This window comes from Pogoniulus pusillus, chromosome 33, assembly GCF_015220805.1.
Source record: "Pogoniulus pusillus isolate bPogPus1 chromosome 33, bPogPus1.pri, whole genome shotgun sequence".
Classification (NCBI taxonomy): Eukaryota; Metazoa; Chordata; class Aves; order Piciformes; family Lybiidae; genus Pogoniulus; species Pogoniulus pusillus.
The window spans coordinates 3,477,485-3,497,084 of NC_087296.1; the positions used below are offsets into that span (position 1 = coordinate 3,477,485).

Below are 19,600 nucleotides of genomic sequence, written 5' to 3' on the forward strand. Positions count from 1 at the left end.
CAAAGGGTTTGCTACACTTAAAGATCTCCTAACCCCAGAGCACTGTAAGCTACTGCCCAAAATTTCACTGCTGAAGAGACTGTCTCTTGCTTGCAGTACATGAAGGCAGGTTTCAACCTGGCCACTGTGAACAGGCTCCACTCCCTCTAGCCAAGAGCCCTGCTTTCACACCAGCAGGGAAAGGAGCTATCAGCAGGCACATCTTGAATGAATATGCTTGCACAGAGCTAGCTTCTCACTGAAGGCAGCAGCCTTTCCACTTGGAAAATCTGTGTAACAGCTGCAGGAATTTCCAATTTGTAGTCATCACCACTGTTTAGAGAGACAAAACATGTCCAACTGAGGCAGGAACTCAACAGAACGCTTAATTTTGGTCATTTTGGTGTTTTCCCTGCTTTCCCTCCCTGCTGTCTTCTACAGTTATCAATCTGTGTTTCAGCAACACCCAGGAGATGAATCCTGCTGTGCTACATAGTGTGTAAAAAAGGTCTACACCATGTAGTTATCATGTTCTTATTGCCCTCCTAACCTAAGCATCAGAGGGAAAGAACAGCTGAATGAAGAGAACAAAGCACGAGGACAGCAGCCAGCTGGATCTCACAAACATTTTGTTAGTGGTCAGGGAGCCAAGTCTCCCAGGTTTTCCCAACCTCCCCAGCCAAAATGACTGCTTCCAGCCAAGCTGGCAGTAGGAAATGTGTGCCTACCTTTCAAGCACTACCATGCAAAGTTCTCTGCTGTAAGCTGCCAGTGAAAGTAGCTTTAAGCTAAGTCCTGGGAGTGTGCTGGTAGTGCAGAGAAGCAGACATGCTCTGTGCAAACACCTTGCTTGTTACACTGATGCAAATTTGACAGAGCTTGACTGCCAAAGCCCTGGACTTCCCCCTCTTGAAAACATGGAAGAGAGAGGTGTTAAGCCTTGGAGAGCAGAGGTAGCCCCTCCAGTGCTGACCTGTCTGATGTTAGTTTTTGAAGTCTCTTTGCAGATTGGAAGTCCAGACAGGAAGAGATACACATGGCAAACCCAGGAAATTCTCACCTCTCGGATCTGTTTAATCCATGCCTCCCTTCCAAGGAATTCCTGATGGAGGACTGCAGGAGCAGAGTTCAAACTGAAGGCCACAGTGTCACTAGAATTCTCTTTAACAAATGGCTGGAGGTCTGAATGCAGCTGAAAGAGAAGAACATCTTCCTTCAGCGCCCAGGAACAGCCCATACATAACCACCTACTCACCAAGCCAAGGTCTGTATCCTATTTCCATACCTGCTTTCTGCTTTGACATTTGGTACTTTGGTTGCACTTTCTAAGTCTAGTGGAGGGGTAGGAACATGTGGAAAGCACTGCAGTGGTGGAAAATTGTGGTAAAGAGAAGCATGTAGAGAATCTGCAAAGAAATGGGTAATGGACAGCTTGGAGAGCTGAGCAAGCAACAGGACACAGCCAGGCAGGTGACTGCTGAGTGGCAGGAATCAGGAAAACCATAAAGGAAAGAATGATCCAGTCTCTGATGGGCACAGTATCAGTTTTGAATCTGTGAAGGGCAATGCTTTCCACCTTTCATTATTCCAGGCAGCTGATGTAATGCAACTCTCCTTCTGACAAAGGAAATGTTGCACAGCCAGGAGCTTTCTAGGAAAATGCTGCAATCCTTTCACACAGCTGCATGGCAATGGGGAAGATGTCACTACTGAAGCACACACAAACACTAACACTGCAGTCTGCACGAGGGGTAATGTACTGGCAGAGCTGTACCTAGTCACAGCAGTAAAGCTGTGCCTTGTAAAACCCTTTCCTTTTCCTGGAGGAACTAGAAACTGTCTAAACCACTCGGCCGGGTGGGAGCTCTGCCTGCCTGTCTCAAGCTGCATCTGTACCTGCAAGCAGTGCAGTACAGTAGGAGCAGATCTTTGGAGCAAAAAGAGACTGCCAAGGATCTGAGTTCCATACTGTGTGTTGTTTGCCTTTGGGTTACCTTGCTGTGGACTGACAGACTTCTAATGGTGGTCAGAGGTCTTTTCTGGGAAATCCTCCTGCTGCAGAGGTGTAGGCTGCTCATCTGGTGATTTCCCTCCTTGTCCTCCAGCTACTCCCTCTGGAAGTTCCCCCACCCAGCAGCTTATTCACTAGGGAACACGCACAGGTCCTTCAGCCACTACAGCTGTGTGCTGCTGCAGGTTATTGAGCCTCTTGGTACAGATTTCTGTATGACAGCAGCTGAGACCCAGCACATGCTTACTCCTGCTGCTGTGACAGCGGCTTTAGGAACAATGCAGGAGCAGAGAAGGTGAAGTTCTAAGCTGCTACAGGGAGATGTGTTAGAGGGACGTTAACAGAGCCTTGAACAAAGTAAGCTACGTGGCCAGGAGTGTGATTTTGTGAGTTCATAAGCACTCTTCATACCAGGAGCTTCTCCAAACATCACACCAGGCAGCAGTAAATCTCACTGCCACTGACCCTGCTGGCAGAAGCCTGCAGTGTAGTGGCAGCATATAACAGAGCTCGAGAGCAACAGATCTTACAAGCCTGTCTGTATCTCAGATCCCAGAAGGAAAGGAAAAGGCATACCTTATGAGTCATGGACATGTGCTTTCCATACTGAAATGCCATCTCCTGGATCTCAGTGCTGTGCTTTGCTAGCTCCATTGCAGCCTGGCAGCTCTTTGCCAGCAAGGCGCTGTGGGACAGGAAAACCTGCTCCTTCCACGCAGCTATGCTGATATCATCTGTAAGACAGCTCTCCTGAAAATGAAGCAAAGGCTAATGTGAGAACACCAGAACTTCAGCTGTGTGTCACCTCTGATTATGGTGGGGCACAGGGTAACATGACATGTGGCAAGTAAAGACAACTCTGAGTGCCAGGGTGCCAAATACAGAAGGGCACTCTTTTGGGTCCAAGTAAAGTATCAGAATATATCCACTGGCAGCTTCAGCAAACAACATTTTCATTCTCTGCTCCAAAAGAACAATGCAGAACACGTGCAGCTGTCAAAAGATTCAACACAGATCCTTAATGACTGCATCATTGTACTGAATGTTAGCAGCCCACTGGATTCCACATGAGGGACTGGGGAGAAAAAGAAAAGAAAAAGGCAACTCCTTCCCCCCCAAAAAAAACCTCCACTCCAGCATACAGCTGCACTCCAGCCCCTTGCCAGTTAGCAAGAACAATCCCAAACAAACTTGAGAAGTCTCTACAAATTCTCCTTTGTAGTCATGAAAAGAAAAAATTGAATAAAATTACAGAAGATATAAAAAATCCTCATAGAATCACACTGAGAAAAATGCAGGGTTGGGATGGAGCATTTGTACCTCTCCTACTGCCTAGACTAAGGACAAGAAATGACTGAGAGCATGAGGAAATTAGACAAATGAAGGCATGCTTCAGAATGTCAGGAATTAACTTTCCCAGGGGATATCGAAGGACATGGAACTGTTTGAGCCAGTCCAGAGGAGGCCACCAAGATGCTCAGAGGGCTGCAGCAGCTCTGCTATGAGGACAGGCTACAAGAGTTGGGGCTCTGCAGCCTGGGGAAGAGAAGGCTTCAAGGAGACCTTAGAGTGGCCTTTCAGTATCTGAAGGGAGCTACAGGAAGGCTGGGGAGGGACTATTGACAAGGTCTTGTAATGAAAGGACGAGGAGGAATGGGCTGGAACTGGCAGAAGGGAGATACAAACTCGATGTTACGAAGGGGTTCTTGACAGTGAGGGTGGTGAGACACTGGCACAGGTTGCTCAGGGAGGTTGTGGAGCACAGGAGCACAGAATGTGATCTGTAAGGGTAGAGATGCTCAATGCTTCCCCAAATCCTCTGTATCCAAAACTATTCACTTGGATTCCTTTCCATGCTGTTTTAATTAACACAAATCCAATCCTTTCTCCCCCAAGCCCAAATTCAGCTGCAGCTCTTTTGGCTCACAAGGTGTTAATGTGCCATTCTCTTCCTAATGAGCCTATTTTCCTAATGAGTCTTCAAAGCTAAATGTGACTTGTAATTTTTCTCACATACCCATGTTGCTGTCACACCTTGAGGTACACTTCAGAGAGGGAAAAAATAAAACAACAAACCACAATATAAAACCAGAAAATCCTACAGTTATTTCACTTGGAAAAGAATAAAATTAGTAAAGAGAAGCTACAGAACAAAAAAAAAACCCCAAAATAAAACAAACCACACACACAAAAACCCAAAACAACCAAACAACCTCCCCCCCCAAAAAAGCAAACATTCATAGAATTAACCAGGTTGTAAGAGAGCTCCAAGCTCATCCAGTCCAACCTAGCACCCAGCCCTGTCCAATCAACCAGACCATGGCACTAAGTGCCTCATCCAGGCACTTAGTTCTCCTGGCATAACTTGAGACTGTGTCCCCTTGTTCTGTTGCTGGTTGCCTGGCAGAAGAGATCAAATCCACCTGGCTACAACCTCCCTTCAGGTAGTTGTATAAATCAATTATTCAAGCAGTGTGCTCAAGTGGCCAAGAGATCCAGTGGCATCCTGGCCTGGCTCAGGAGCAATGTGGGCAGCAGCACAAGGGAGGTTCTTCTGCACCTGAGCTCAGCACTGCTCAGGCCACACCTTGAGTGCTGTGTCCAGTTCTGGGCTGCTCAATTCAAGAGAGATGTTGAGCTGCTGGAATGTGTCCACAGGAGGGCGACAAAGCTGGTGAGGGGCCTGGAGCACAGCCCTGAGAGGAGAGGCTGAGGGAGCTGGGGGTGTGCAGCCTGCAGCAGAGGAGGCTCAGGGCAGAGCTCATTGCTGTCTGCAGCTACCTGAAGGGAGGCTGTTCCCAGGTGGGGTTGGGCTCTGCTGCCAGGCACCCAGCAACAGAACAAGGGGACACAGTCTCAAGTTGTGCCAGGGCAGGTCTAGGCTGGATGTTAGGAGGAAGTTGTTGGCAGAGTGATTGGCATTGGAATGGGCTGCCCAGGGAGGTGGTGGAGTCACCATGCCTGGAGGTGTTGAAGCAAAGTCTGCATGAGGCACTTAGTGCCATGGTCTGGTTGACTGGCCAGGGCTGGGTGCTAGGTTGGACTGGATGAGCTTGCAGGTCTCTTCCTACCTTGTTGATTCTATGACTCTAAGCATGTTAAAAAGTTTGCAATTTCTCAGTCCAGCCCAATCTGTAGCACAGACTGAGCCAAAAGGTCTTTCAAAGAGCAGCATAAACCCCCTCTTATGTAAGAAGCCCTTTCCCTCAACGTGACGTCAATCAAATCTCAGAGAAACGAGGCAGAAGTAGTTCTGTGTGACCCTATAGTTTTCTAGCAAGGTATTATCTGTCAGGAAATCAGTAACAAATGAAATAGAATCCATCCGTTCAGCGCTGATTTTCCTCCCCTATGGATGTCGCCCAGGAGTGCTGCCTGACAAGGGAGAGGATAATTTGAGACTAATGGAAAAAAAAGTAGGAGGATTCTGCAGTGCCAAGGAACACAGAGATGTATCAAAATGCCTCTGCTTTCAGACATGCTATTAACTTCTACAAGGCAAGTGAGGACCAGAGAAACCACATGTTTGCTATTATGCATTTGATAACTTACAAAAGTCAAGCCTAACCTTCCCTCCTGCTTCAGTGCCCTTTCCAGAGGTCCCCCTTCCAGAGAAGGGCAACAAAGCTGGTGAGGGGCCTGGAGCACAGCCCTGTGAGGAGAGGCTGAGGGAGCTGGGGGTGTGCAGCCTGCAGAAGAGGAGGCTCAGGGGAGAGCTCATTGCTGTCTACAGCTACCTGAAGGGAGGCTGTAGCCAGGTGGGGTTGGGCTCTTCTGCCAGGCAAGCAGCAACAGAAGAAGGGGACACAGTCTCAAGTTGTGCCAGGGGAGATCTAGGCTGGATGTCAGGAGGAAGTTGTTGTCAGAGTGAGTGATTGGCATTGGAATGGGCTGCCCAGGGAGGTGGTGGAGTTGCTGTCCTTGGAGGTGTTAAAAAAAAGACTGTATCACAGAACCACAGAATTTCTCAGATTGGAACAGACCTTCAAGCTCCTCGAGTCCAATCATTAGTTTCACACTGAGAAGTCCTTGACTAACCCAAGTCCCTCAGCACAACATCTAATCACTATGAATTGCTATGGTTGGAAAGGACCTCCAGGATCATCCAGTCCAACATTCATCCCAGCATCCTTCATCACTAGACCACAGCCTCAAGTGCCACACCTCCAGGGATGGCGACTCCAGCACCTCCCTGGGCAGCCCAGGATGAGGCATTTAGTGCCATGGTCTAGTTGACTGGACAGGGCTGGGTGCTAGATTGGGCTGGATGAGCTTGGAGGTCTCTTCCAACCAGGCTGATTCTATGATTTCATTGTAGTATTTCTTTGTTTCGTTACTTTAACTCAGCCCAGAGCATGTGCAAATTCCCATGACTGGCAACATACCAAAATGAGCATTTAATTCAAGTAGCTTCCTATATATCAAGTCTTCTTTTTTTCTTTCCCCTCCCTTCCCCACTCAGATATAGATCCATTTATTTTACATTTCAAATCAGGAGCTCTTGGAAGACTCAACACAATCTTTGCCTTAACAACCAATCTGCTCAGTGAAAAGAACCACTATTTACTGAAATTTCCTGGATGACATTGAGAATTGGCAGTGGGTTTTTTTGTAATTATTTGTTTTCAGTCCAACCAAGACAAAAATATTCAAGAAAGGTATCCTGAACCACTGCAAAAGCCTTTCAGAAGGCTCACCAGTTGAAAACGTTTGCTTGCTGGAGCCTTTTGGCAGTAGCAGAAATGCAACCATCAAATATCAACTGCAGCAACTGGAGAAGCTTGAGCAGTGATTGCAGCTTGATCAGAGAATCACAGAATGGCTTAGGTTGGAAGGGACCTTTGAGATCATCTACTGTAACCTCCACGCCCCGGGCAGGGGCAGCTCTCAACTAGACTCAAGGCCTCATCGAAGCTGGCCTTGAACACCTCCAGGCAGGAGGCATCCGTGACCTCTCTGGGCAACCTGTTCTAATGTCTCACCTCTCTCACTCTAAAGAATTTCTTCCTAATATCCAGCCCAAATCTTCCCTTCTTAGGCTTAAAGTCATTGCCTCCATCATTACAGGCCCTTCCTGAAAGTCCCTTCCCAGCTCTCCTGTAGTGTCTTCAGGTCTTTCACTAAAGTCTCCCTGAAGCCTTCTCTTCTCCAGGTTCAATAACTCCAACTCTCTCAGCCTGTCCCCATAGGGGATATTCTCCAGCCCTCTGATCATCTTTGTGGCCTCCTCTGGACCTCCTCCAGCAGCCTCATGTCCCTCTTGTGTTGGGGGCACCAACTGGATGCAGTTGACAGAAGCAGCAGCCCTGACCTCCAGGCTGTCTTTTCACCCAAAGCCTACACTTTGTAGTCTGAACTGCACCTTCAAGTGAAGATGAAAAGTTAAACATCATCTTTATTTTCCCCCTTTCATACAGATCTAAAGACTCCATGTACAGACGAGATGGAGAATGACCAAGCAGAACAAACTAAACTGGGAGGGCTGCAGGACTGCAAGTGGTTTGAAAAGTGACAATGAGAGCTGCCAAATAATTACAGCCATTATTTGCCTTTAGGTCAGTCTTGTTAGGTCAGTTTTGCTGCTGGGGCATCCAAACGAAGCAAACAAACTGTTGTAGGTTTTTCTGCAAACATGAACTTAGCATCTCACAGCAGAAAGGTTAATTTTATGGAGTTATTTTTGTCTGCCACTTATGTAGACATCTAGTAAAGCTTAAAACAACTTGCTGATGAATCAGTCTATTTTAAGGTACTGAGGAGCTTTACAACTACTGAATTAGAGACATTTAACATATGAAGTACAAGTTTCCTGCCTCAAAAAGGGACAGCAACAACAGAATAGGTGAGAAAAGATCCTTCTGCAAATGTCATTACTAACAGTCCTATGCCCTGCTCTTAAAAAGAAGTAGTCTGACATTCTAGATTTAGTTGCAGAGCAGATTAAAGCATTTCTCTTAGCCCTAGGAAACGTAGCTCAAATTGCAACCAGAGATGGAGTGAAGGTGTACAAAGGATACAATTAAGATAGACTGAGGGAGCTGAGGTTGTTCCACCTGAAGAAAAGAAGGCTCTGGGGAGACCTCATAACAGCCTGACAGTATCTAAGGAGGCTACAAGAAGGCTGCAAAGAGATTGCTTGCAAAGACCTGCAGTGACAGGACAAGGGGCAATGGTTTGAAATGAGAGCAGTGGAGATTCAGATTGGATGTTAGGAACAAGTCCTGCACCACAAGGGCGGTTGAACACTGCCAAGGGTTGCCCAGGGAGGTGGTTGAGGTCCCATCGCTGGAGATATTAAAGGTCAGGCTGGCCAAGGCTCTGATCTAGTGGAAGATGTCCCTGCTGACTGCAGGGGGTTTGGGCTCCTTCCAGTCCAAACCATTCTATGATTTGGAAATCTTTGCTAAGTGTTCAGTCCAGGAACGGGACGTTGCCTCAGCAGGGCTGTGTGAGGAAAGCAGAAGGGATAGCTCTCATACTCAGCATGGAACCAAACTTCTTAGAGGATGAGATTAAAAAAGCTAAAGCAGATCTTGTAGATCTACTTGTAAGGCAGAACCTTTTGTTCTAAGGCTCATCAGAAATTATGCACTACCTATTGTAAGGACTAAACCACAGCCCCTGCCATGTGAATTTCCCTATCTGCTGTGCCACCACACTGGCTCTGTTTGAAGTTCACTGGGCTCCTCTCCCAAAGGACAGGCTGTACTTTCAACTCTGCTCAGACAGAAAAGACACAGAAACAAGGCCAGTCTGCCATCTGTAACTGGGCCAGGACAGGGTAAACATCATGCAGCTGTGCTTAGTTTATCTCACACTTCCTTTGCAACCTACACATGTGGAGTGCTTCAGTAAATCAACAGAAAAAAATAAACTCAAAGAGAAAGACTAAGAGAAAGTAGATCAAGACCTTCTGCAGTGGCAGGAACCCAAAACTGTTCACAACATTTCTCATTTATACAGGGGCCATGGTTAAAATAAAATGCAGTTTTATTGCTGAGATGAACTTACAGAGTCATAAATCACTTTGGCTGGAAGAGACCTTAAAGATCATCGAGTCCAACCATTATCTAACTACCAAGGCTGGTCTCTCAGCACCACATCTCTGCCTCTCTTAAATAGCTCTGGGGATGGGGATTCAACCACTTCCTTGAAGAGTCTGTTTCAGTATTTGAGAACCCTTCCAGTGAAAAAGTTCCTTCTAATATCCAACCTAAATCTGCCCTGGTGCAACTTGAACTTGTAGAGCTTTATTCCTACACACAAATAAGCAGCTGTTTTTTTTTTTCAGTATGATATTTTCAGTATCTGGGATCTCTTTGTGCTTAGAAACCTGTCTGAATATGGAAAATTAAACTATCCACTTGCTTTGGAAAAATCTCAAAGACATCATCTATTTTAACACTCAACTCTGAGCAGAGTACATGGAGGCAACCCCAAAGGCTGAAGTCCCTAGGCTAAACACAGCAGGTGCAGAAGGTCCCACTTGGTGCTGGGAGATGCCCATGGCCCCAGGCATCTCCCAGCATGCACTGCCCCTACCCTGCTAGAGGCTCTTGCCTCCTCCAGGGGAAGAGCTTGGCTCACCAGAGTGATCCTTTCCTACCTAACTGCTGTCAGTGAAAGTGAGAGCTTCAGGGAGGTTAGTTTTAGTAACATGTCTTTGCTTCTGCAGAGCAGGTGAGTGCCTTCATAACTGCCTTTGAAGAAATGCAAGATCATTTGAGCCAGCAAGGCCAATGGCATCCTGAGGTGTAGTAGAAGGGGTGTGGTGAGCAGGTTCTCCTTCCCTTCTGCTTTGCCCTGGTGAAGGCAGATCTGGAATATTGTGTCCAGTTCTGGGCCCTTAAGTTGAAGAAAGACCTCAGAGAATAGATTGAAAGAGTCCAGTGCAGAGCTGCAAAGATGCTGAAGGCAGAGGAACATCTCCCTGCTGAGGACAGGCGGAGGGAGCTGGGGCTTGGAGCTTGGAGCAGAAGAGCCTGAGGGGTGACCTCATTTCTGTTGATAAAGATGTGCAGGGCAGTGTGGGGAGGCTGGAGCCAGGCTCTGCTCAGTGATCTCCAGCGACAGGACAAGGGGCAGTGGGTGCAAGCTGGAGCAGAGGAGGTTCCACAGGAACAGAAAGAAAAACTTTTTCACTGTGAGGCTGACAGAGCCCTGGAGGAGGCTGCCCAAATAAGTTCTTGAGTCTCCTTCTCTGGAGACATTCAAAACCCACTTGGATGTCTTCCTGTGTGACCCTGCTCTGGCAAGGGGTTTGGAGTGGATGAACTTTCGAGGTCCCTTCGCTTCCAGCCCCTGACATTCTGTGACTGACTTGGTGTGAACTTCTGGCACTCGCTGCTTTGGCCCACGCTGACTCCTGCAATGTGCATGGTCACTTCTGGTCCCTCTTTGAGCATTTCTAGACATTGCCATCCGAGTTCACAGGTACCATAAGGATCTTACTGCTGAAACTCACTACAGTGCTGCAGTTCATTTTCTACTTCCCTCTCCCTCCAGTTCTTACAGATTCACTCTCCCTCCTCCTTTGACAGACGTGAGAAATTCGTTACATTTACTGCAGTCCCACACTAACATCACCAAACTTCTTGGGTATGTAAAAAACTAATCCTTACCTCAGATGATTTTGAGTTTTCATAATATATACCTTGAACTAAGTCACCAATGGCACTTGAAATGAGTTCCACAACCTGTAAAAGAAAAGGAGAAAAAGCCTTACATCTGCAAGTATCACTAAATTTACTAACAAAGCTACTGACAGATTTCCAGAAGGATAAATGGTCATAAATTTCCTTGCAGAAAGCCTGGAGAAGACTCCAGGGGAACCTTAGAGCTGACTCCCAGTACCTGAAGGGATCCTACAGGAAGGCTGCAGAGGCACTTTTCATAAGGGTGTCTAGAGACAGGACAGACAAGGGGCAATGGTTTGAAGCTGAGGGAAAGCAGGGCTAGACTGGAGCTGAGGAAGAAGTTCTTCAGTACAAGGGTGGTGAGACTCTGGAATAGGCTGCCCAGGGAGGTTGTGGCTGCCTCCTTCCTGGGGGTGTTCAAGGCCAGGCTGGATGAGGCCTTGAGCAGCTGAGTCTAGTTGAGAGCTGTCCCTGCCCATGATGGGGAGCTTGGAGTAGACGATCTCTGAGGTCCCTTCCAACCCGAGCCATTCAGTGATTTATTGGTATAAATTCTGCACAGGCATGACCCTGTCTCTGTGCAGTAACTCCTCTATCAAAGTTTTGAGTTAATATAAATGAAAAACAAGCCTTTCCCCCTCTCTCTCGAGTGAGAGCTATGCAGTGTATTCTCACAAGGACGGTCACAGAACCAATAAATCCCAGTTCATGAATATGAGCCAGTGCCTCTTCTGGGCTTTGTTTTGTTTTGTGGGGTTTTTTTCCTGCCAAGTAAATACTTCACAATACCTCTCATTGGGAGCTGTTAAAATTCTAATCTTTGTGGCTAATACAGCAAAGTCAGAATCCACAGCAAGGTAACCTTTCAAATGTGATCATTCGGCACTGGGGCGCCCTGGGAACGCACTGGGGATGTATTTAGTGCATGGCCCCAGGCTCAGCTGTACCACATCCACTCAAGAGTTCACAACACGGGAATGTTTAAATCAGATTTATCAATATGGATTATCTTCAGGCTTCAGACTTTTTATTTTATTCAAGCAAAGCCTAAAAAACCTGAACTCGATCCAGAATGTAAACCAAACGGCCCAAGGTCTCCCAGGAACTACTGTACAGTTTAAAGCCGCGCACATAAACCGCCTTAATTGGAACAAAACACTCCAGATTTATTGTAAAATTAAATGCAGGCATTTCAAATAAGCACACCTTAAGGCAAGCCCTTGAGTTTTCATTTCTTCAACGTTTCATTTCCCATGCATATGAGCCTGCATCTGATTCCTCTTTCAGCTCCCTCCATCGGAGCTCTTATTGAATTAAAAGATTTCGTTTCAGTTTTCATCGTTCTTGGAACCGACGACAAGAAATAAAATGATAAAGCCCCGAAGAGAAAGGCATTTTAACAGGGAGGCATACTTTATTTGATAATAAAAACACATCTGAATGCCAATCCTGAGTCCTAGCAGAAAGGTTGTGTGTTTGCTCTCCCAACACTGGTTCCTATCCATATTACACAGTATCACAGTATCACAGTATCATCAGGGTTGGAAGAGACCTCATAGATCATCAAGTCCAACCCTTTACCACAGAGCTCAAGGCCAGACCATGGCACCAAGTGCCACATCCAACCTTGCCTTGAACTGCCCCAGGGACTGCGACTCCACCACCTCCCCGGGCAGCCCATTCCAGTGTCCAATGACTCTCTCAGTGAAGAACTTTCTCCTCACCTCCAGCCTAAATTTCCCCTGGCGCAGCCCGAGGCTGTGTCCTCTCATTCTGGCACTGGCCATCTGAGAGAAGAGAGCAACCTCCTCCTGGCCACAACCACCCCTCAGGTAGTTGTAGACAGCAATAAGGTCTGCCCTGAGCCTCCTCTTCTCCAGGCTAAACAATCCCAGCTCCCTCAGCCTCTCCTCATAGGGAGATTCATACCCACAGAGCAAGTGCTGACTTTAGAAACGGTGCTGATTAAAAGTCTTAGGATTTTGGGGGAGGTTGTTTTGGTTGTTTTTTTTTCCTTGCAATGTATATGGGTTAATTTGCAAGACCTATTAAAAAAAAAAAAAAGCCTGAAAATGAAAAAAAAAAAAAACCCCAACAACCCAACAAACCAAAACAATTAAAAGGAAAAAACCCAAATCACATTGAAGAAATATTGTAGCAATATGAGCTGCGAAGGAACCGAGAGGACAACGATCCTATAGTGTTACCAGATGTGTGGAGTTATTTAAGTGGGGAGCAGAGAAAATGAGGGAGGTGGAGTGTGTGTGTGTGGGGTTGTCTTTATTTTCTACCCCCCCAACCCCTTTTTCTTTGTGTGTATGTTAAGGTATCAGATAAGCTTTATTCCCAAATCCAGGAGGACTGAGTATCGCCAATAGGTCTATGAAAGTCTGTAACCGAATGCCCGGGACCAGATTGTATTACAGTTTATACAAGCAACATCCCAAGATTCTTCTGATGGCTGGGACACATAATACAGATCAATCACTCACTAAAAAATGTTATGGTTTGTGAAATGGGTCTGAGCTCAGAGACCTACACTGGTAATACGAAGAGGAATTTACAAAGACACTGAGTCCTACCCGAAATGTCAAAGTGATAGTATGAACTCCTAACAATGCAGCTGGCTCTGGAGAACCAGACCTTTTCCTCTCTCGCCTGAAACCCTACACTGAGCAGGACCCTGCTTCCAGGTTTCCTTTTTCCATCCCTCCTCTCTCTTTTTTAGTGCAACTCTACTCTCAAAGGCAATTTTAACTGACTTAAAGCAATCTCAGAGCAGCATTTGTGAAGAGTTGTACCTCTTCCCCTCCATGTTTATAAAGCACCTTAGGAGAATTACACATCCACCAGTTAGAAGAATCCATATATTGAATACCACACTAGGCACTGACCTCTTGAATGCTGTATGGTACTGAGAATTTAGCACTAGTTCTACTTCTCTTCTTTCCAAACACCTCCTTGTTGTTTGGTTTTAAACTAATATTTCTCTAAGGTAAATGCAAGGCTACACAGGAATGGAATTCCAGTTTCGGGAGCACAGTGGGATGCTTGCATGAGGCTCTGTAACTTTATCAGCCCTTAATCTGAGCTTTGAAAAGCATCTGCTGCTTCACATCAGCGGCCTGGGGTCCTGACTGCTGGAGAATGCAATGAGAGATGAGGAAAGCAGGTATTATTTTCCTCTGTATCCCAAGCTGACTTAGAGGAAGAAAACTGCTTACAGATTCAGTAGTATTCATGCAGTCAATGATCCACTGACTAGGGGCTTAAAAAGCACTTTTCATCAGGAAATCTGAAAGCAATCAACTTCCCCTGGAAAAAAATGTGTTGCCTCCTCTTGTATGTAAGGGGAAAACAGTGTCAGGGAACTGATCTTCACAGGATGTTAGGGGTTGGAAGAGATCCAAAGCGATTTTCCCCCAGAGCATGCAGCATGCCACTAGAAGAGCAAAAAAACAGCACCACTCTCATCACTATCTGGGTATTAGGAAATGTTCTGTCTGGCTATTAGAATGACAGAATCAGTCAAGGTTGGAAGGGACCACAAGGATCAGCCAGATCCAACCCCCCTGCCATGGGCAGGGACACCCTACCCTAGAGCAGGCTGCCCACAGCCTCAGCTAGCCTGGCCTGAAACACCTCCAGCCATGGGGCCTCAACCACCTCCCTGGGCAACCCATTCCAGGCTCTCACCACTCTCATGCTGAATAACTTCCCCCTCACATCCAGGCTGAATCTCCCCACCTCCAGCTTTGCTCCATTCTCCCTAGTCCTGTCACTACCTCATCACTGCAAGGGTTCTCAAACACCGGAATGGGCTGTCCAGTGCCGTGGTGGAGTCACCATCCCTGGAAGTGTTTAAGCAGCCTGTGGATCTGGAGCTTAGGCACATGGTTTAGTGCTCACCTTGCAGTGCTGGGTCAAAGGTTGGCCTGGATGACCTTGAAGGTCTCTTTCAAGCAAAGACACTCTGTGACTCTGTCTCTTTCTGCCTGGCCACTTGCTGACATTTCTGAGACATGGGTTTGAAGAGCAGGTAGGCAGGTGGAAAATCAAGTGCTCCCAACTACTTTTCTTCTCTTCCATTCAAAGGCTGAGCTCCATTTTAGACAGGTTCAAAGATGAGGAAAGGCAAGAGAAAACTGTGCCAAAATTAGTGCCTGAGAACAGCAGTCTCAAGACAAACCAGAGGCAGCTTGCTCACAACCTCTCTCCCCACTATTCTTCCTGCCTGGTCCTTTGTAGGCACTCTGGGTGAGCAGAAGTAACACTGTACTGAGAGAAAACAAACTTCCACTCTGTTTTTCCTTTCCCATTCTGCATCTTCCAGAGCACTGTGTGTTCTGCTCCCCCAGAGCAGCTGCAGGGCTAGGAGCAGCCCAGGGGATGACCTGCTGCTGGCAAGTGACAAGTGCACACCTTCCAAATGCTTTTGCAACACTTCTGCCACTGCTTGGGTCTTGGGTTCTTTCTTTTCCCCCTAAGGCGGGGGGGAACCTTTTGTAGACATGTGTCCTCTTCTGCCACAAAGGTCATCCATTTAGGATGGACACAGGGAGAAGAGATGGATTGTTAAAGCCAAAATCTCTCCTACTCTCTAAGCAGGCCGAGTGTAGAACATGATGCAGACTCTGGACACAAGCATGTGATTGCTGGTTCCACTGAAGAGAAAATTCATGCTCTGATTTATCAGGTATGAAAGAGTCCAGAAGACTTCAGGGTCAGAGGAGCTCTCTAGGTTTGAAGATCAGAGAAATTCCATTCATCCTTTTCTGGTACTGTACCTTCTTTGACCAAAATGCACAACTTTAGCCCTCCAAGGCTCTTTAAATTTGCTTTGAGTCTGGTTTCTCAAGCTCAAGATTTTCTAAATATTGATTGGGGAAAAAAATAAATCCAAACAGTAGCAATTTTCTTAGTGGGTCAGAAAATTACTCAGGATGTTCAACCAACCACACATCGAATTTCCTCCCTCTTTTTCCTGAAATCAAACTAAATCTTTCAAGCAGTTTTCTGAGGACTCATTTCTAAGATGTATTTCAGGGTTCACAATTCCCAAAGCATTCTGCATAAGGAATGGCACAGAACAGGGTCAGACATTCACCATTAAAGGTACAGTAACCCAGTTCCCACCAGCAGTTGATCATCCTGGGAAATCCATCTCTGTCTATGAAAAACAGAGGTGCACTCTTAATGAAAGTGAAACCTTAAAGCTAGGACTGCAGGGAAACCACCAAATGGAACCCATTAGGGCAGAACTCATTCTTTGAAGGTAGAAGACAGGATTCAGACTCCTTCAAGCACAGTAAAAAGAAAGGATTCTGGGCTCCACTCTCCCTTCAGGAGATTTTAAACACCCTGGATGAGAAGGAGACATCACTGCCATCAGTTTAGTAGCTCAGGCACTTGGTTGCCTTTGCTTGGCTTTGGAATGCTTTGTTTAAAGTTCACTGCATCACCACACTGCAAATGTATTTTTATCTGCTTTTCATTCAAAAACCCAACCAGCCAAACAAAAAAAGGAAATGAATTTGAGTTCCATTCAACATGTGGTGGCTTTGGTTGAAACTGAAAGCTGAAATGGAATCGATTCCTCAGAGCACTCTGTCTCTGAGTGGTAACACAGTGTCTCTCCAGGCTCTACCAGATCATTTCCAGGGGAGCATCAAGGAAAGGATGAATCTTTAGTGGGAAGACAGGAAACAGCACTAGGAAGAACACAACAATGGATGTATCTTTGTTCCTCATCCGTCTCCATTTCTATTTGATGATCTTCCCTCGCCTTGCCAAATTTCTTTCATGAAGGAGCACGAATAATGCTTTCCTTTTTTAGTGCTGAAACAATACCCTCTCCTCACACATCTGCTCTGACAGACCCTGCTCCTTGCTGCAGATGTGTAGGCTTGAGAACATAGCAAGACTTCTCTACACAAGCAAAGAAGAAAACATGATGGCCAAGAAACATAAATCATAGGATCATGGAGTCAGTCAGGGTTGGAAGGGACCACAAGGATCAGCCAGTTCCAACCCCCCTGCCATGGGCAGGGACATCTCACACTAGATCAGGCTGACCAGAGCCTCATCCAGCCTGCCCTTAAACACCTCCAGGGATGAGGCTTCCATCACCTCCCTGGGCAACCCCTTCCGGGCTCTCACCACTCTCATGCAGAAGAACTTCTTCCTAACATCCATCCCAATCTGAATCTACCCATTTCTAGCTTTGCTCCATTCTCCCAGTCCCATTCTGTGATTCTGATTCTGTGATCACTACCTGACATCCTAAAAAGACCCTCCCCAGCTTTCTTGTAGCCCCCCTTCAGATACTGAAAGGTCACAATAAGGTCACCTTGGAGCCTTCTCCTCTCCAGACTGAGCAGCCCCAACTCCCACAGTCTCTCCTCATAACATATATTATATATATACATAAATATACAGAGCACAATTCCTTTGACTTCTATTTCATTTCCCTCCCCACAAGCATTCATTTTTTTGGTTGTTTTTTTTTTTTCATACTTGAAAGAAAAAACCCTCCCAAAATTAAATACTCTCCTGCTTTTGACACAGAAACATTGCACCAGTAGGAAGCTAAAGTCAAAACTTGGTAAACAGCTCGAATTGGATTTGGATTGTTCTATAATAATGGAAGCAAACACTCCAAAGAGTTCCAAACCCAATGGAATTCAATGTTCTTTCCTGGTAATCTCACAGAGGTAACTAAGTGTGCCAGCCTCCAGAATTTCTCTTCAGTGTAATGCTTATGGAATCCTATTTCCATTAATCCCATTTACCAGCTGAAATAATCTGGAGCCTTACTGGTTTTCCAAGCTGTGCCTCTCTTAGCTGCAATGCACAGAACAGAGTCCTCACAGTGAGTTTTAGATGCTCCTGCACTTAGCTGCCCACTCCAGACCCAAGCTTGTTATTTTATATCTGTGCTAGTTTGAAGCTCGCTAGAATATTTGGTGAGGAGAATGAGATTCTAGGCTGTGAAAAGGAAACAATGCTGATGTCTACTGCACTCATAGGCTTGCTGAGATGTGTAAGAAGAACATACATACAGATAACAGAGTCTCTCTCTGGGCTCTGGGGCTGCATGAAGTTCTCTCCCTGACCTAACTTGCTGCCTGATTAATCCATCTGCTTCATAACCCTCCTGACCGACCCTCCAAACTTACTTTGAACATAAGGCAAAGTCTGGGGTAAGGTAGAGGGGTGGGAAGAAGGTGGAAGGGTGGTTGGGAGCCCCTCCTGGGAACTCTGGTTTCTGGGAGGGCTGCTGTGTTTCTGTGTTACCTTTAACTTGTGTATTTCTGTCTATAGCTGTAGATATTGTAAATATCTGCTTATATATTGTGCTAAGCTATGAATCATAAAATCCTAGACCCATCTGGATGTGTCCCTGTGTGACCTGCCCTAGGTGATCCTGCTTGTGCAGAAGGACTGGACTGGATGATCTCCAGAGGTCCCTTCCAACCCCTGACATTCTGTGGTTCTCCAATACATAGAATCAACCAGGTTGGAAGAGACCTCCAAGATCATCCAGTCCAACCTAGCACCCAGCCCTATTCAGTCAACCAGACCATGGCACTAAGTGTCCCATCCAGTCTTTTCCTGAACACCTCCAGGGATGGTGAATCCACTACCTCCCTGGGCAGCCCATTCCAATGCTCCCTCATCCTGTCTTCATAGCAGAGGTGCTCCAACCCCCTCACCATCTTCATTGTCCTAGCTGAAGTGAAGCAATTCCTTTCTGAAGCACAATGTACATTCAGATTGTTGCAGCAGGAAGACAGAGGAAGACTTTACATAAATAACTTATTGATGTTTACAGGAACACTAAGCCTATTTTGTAAACAGCACATTTATGCCTCTAGGAATACATAAACTTGACAGAAGGAAATACATCCACTATGGAAGTACTGCATCTGTGCTCCTGGTGATTTCTAAACAAATAATGCTTAATAAAACAATGCTCTATAATGTAGTCTTCTGGCAGAGCTCTGCATTGACAGACAAGATTCTTAAATTCAATTCCAAGCTTTCAGGCTGCAGATTTTCAAGTGCTTCTGTGAACAGTTTAATCATTCCAACAAGAGCTGGCTGACTGGTAGTGGGAAAGAGAGAGTCATTCTGAAGCTCTCAGTAAGAACCACGGAGAACATTACCACTGCTTACAATCATAGAGTCAGTCAGGGTGGGAAGGGACCACAAGGAGCAGCCAGATCCAACCTTCCTGCCATGGGCAGGGACACCCTACCCTAAAGCAGGCTGCACACAGCCTCAGCCAGCCTGGCCTCAAACACCTCCAGCCATGGGGCCTCAGCCACCTCCCTGGGCTACCCATTCCAGCCTCTCACCACTCTCATGCTCAACAACTTCTTCCTAACATCCCGTCTGACTCTCCCCACCTCCAGCTTTGCTCCATTCCCCCCAGTCCTGTCACTCCCTGACAGCTTAAAAGTCCCTCCCCAGCTTTTTTATAGCCCACTTCAGATCCTGGAAGGCCACAAGAAGGTCAACTGGGAGCCTCCTCTTCTTCAGACTGCACAGCCCCAACTCTTTCAGTCTGTGCTCATAGCAGAGCTGCTCCAGCCCTCTGAGCATCCTCCTGGCCCTGCTCTGGACATGCTCCAGCACATCCACATCCCTCTTGTAATGGAGGCTCCAGAACTGGATGCAGTACTCCAGGTGGGGTCTCAGCAGAGTGGAGCAGAAGGGGGAATCACCTCCCTTGTCCTATTGGCCACACTTCTGCTGATGCTGCCCAGGATCTGGTTGGCTCTCTGGGCTGCAAGTGCACACTTGTTCTGTGTACTTGTTCTGCTGGATTTTCCTTTTTCTTTATTCCCCTTTTCTTCTGCTCTGTTTGGGGTTTCTGTGGAACCTCTTCTGCTCCAGCTTGTCCCCACTGCCCCTTGTCCTGTCACTGGAGATCACTGAGCAGAGCCTGGCTCTGTCCTCCTGACACTGC

General features: G+C 46.6%; 1 protein-coding gene across 2 annotated transcripts in view; it reads right to left on the bottom strand.

Annotated features, from left to right (window-relative positions):
• Positions 1-19,600, bottom strand: part of PDSS2 (decaprenyl diphosphate synthase subunit 2) — an 87,659-nt gene that overhangs the window by 16,638 nt on the left and 51,421 nt on the right. For both annotated transcript variants that reach the window (XM_064170159.1, XM_064170158.1), the window contains 3 exons: positions 10,612-10,686; positions 2,567-2,740; positions 1,040-1,171 (listed from right to left, as the gene is read on the bottom strand). In XM_064170159.1, the coding sequence (XP_064026229.1) occupies positions 1,040-1,171; positions 2,567-2,740; positions 10,612-10,686 (381 nt within the window). The remainder of the gene's footprint in view (positions 1-1,039; positions 1,172-2,566; positions 2,741-10,611; positions 10,687-19,600) is intronic.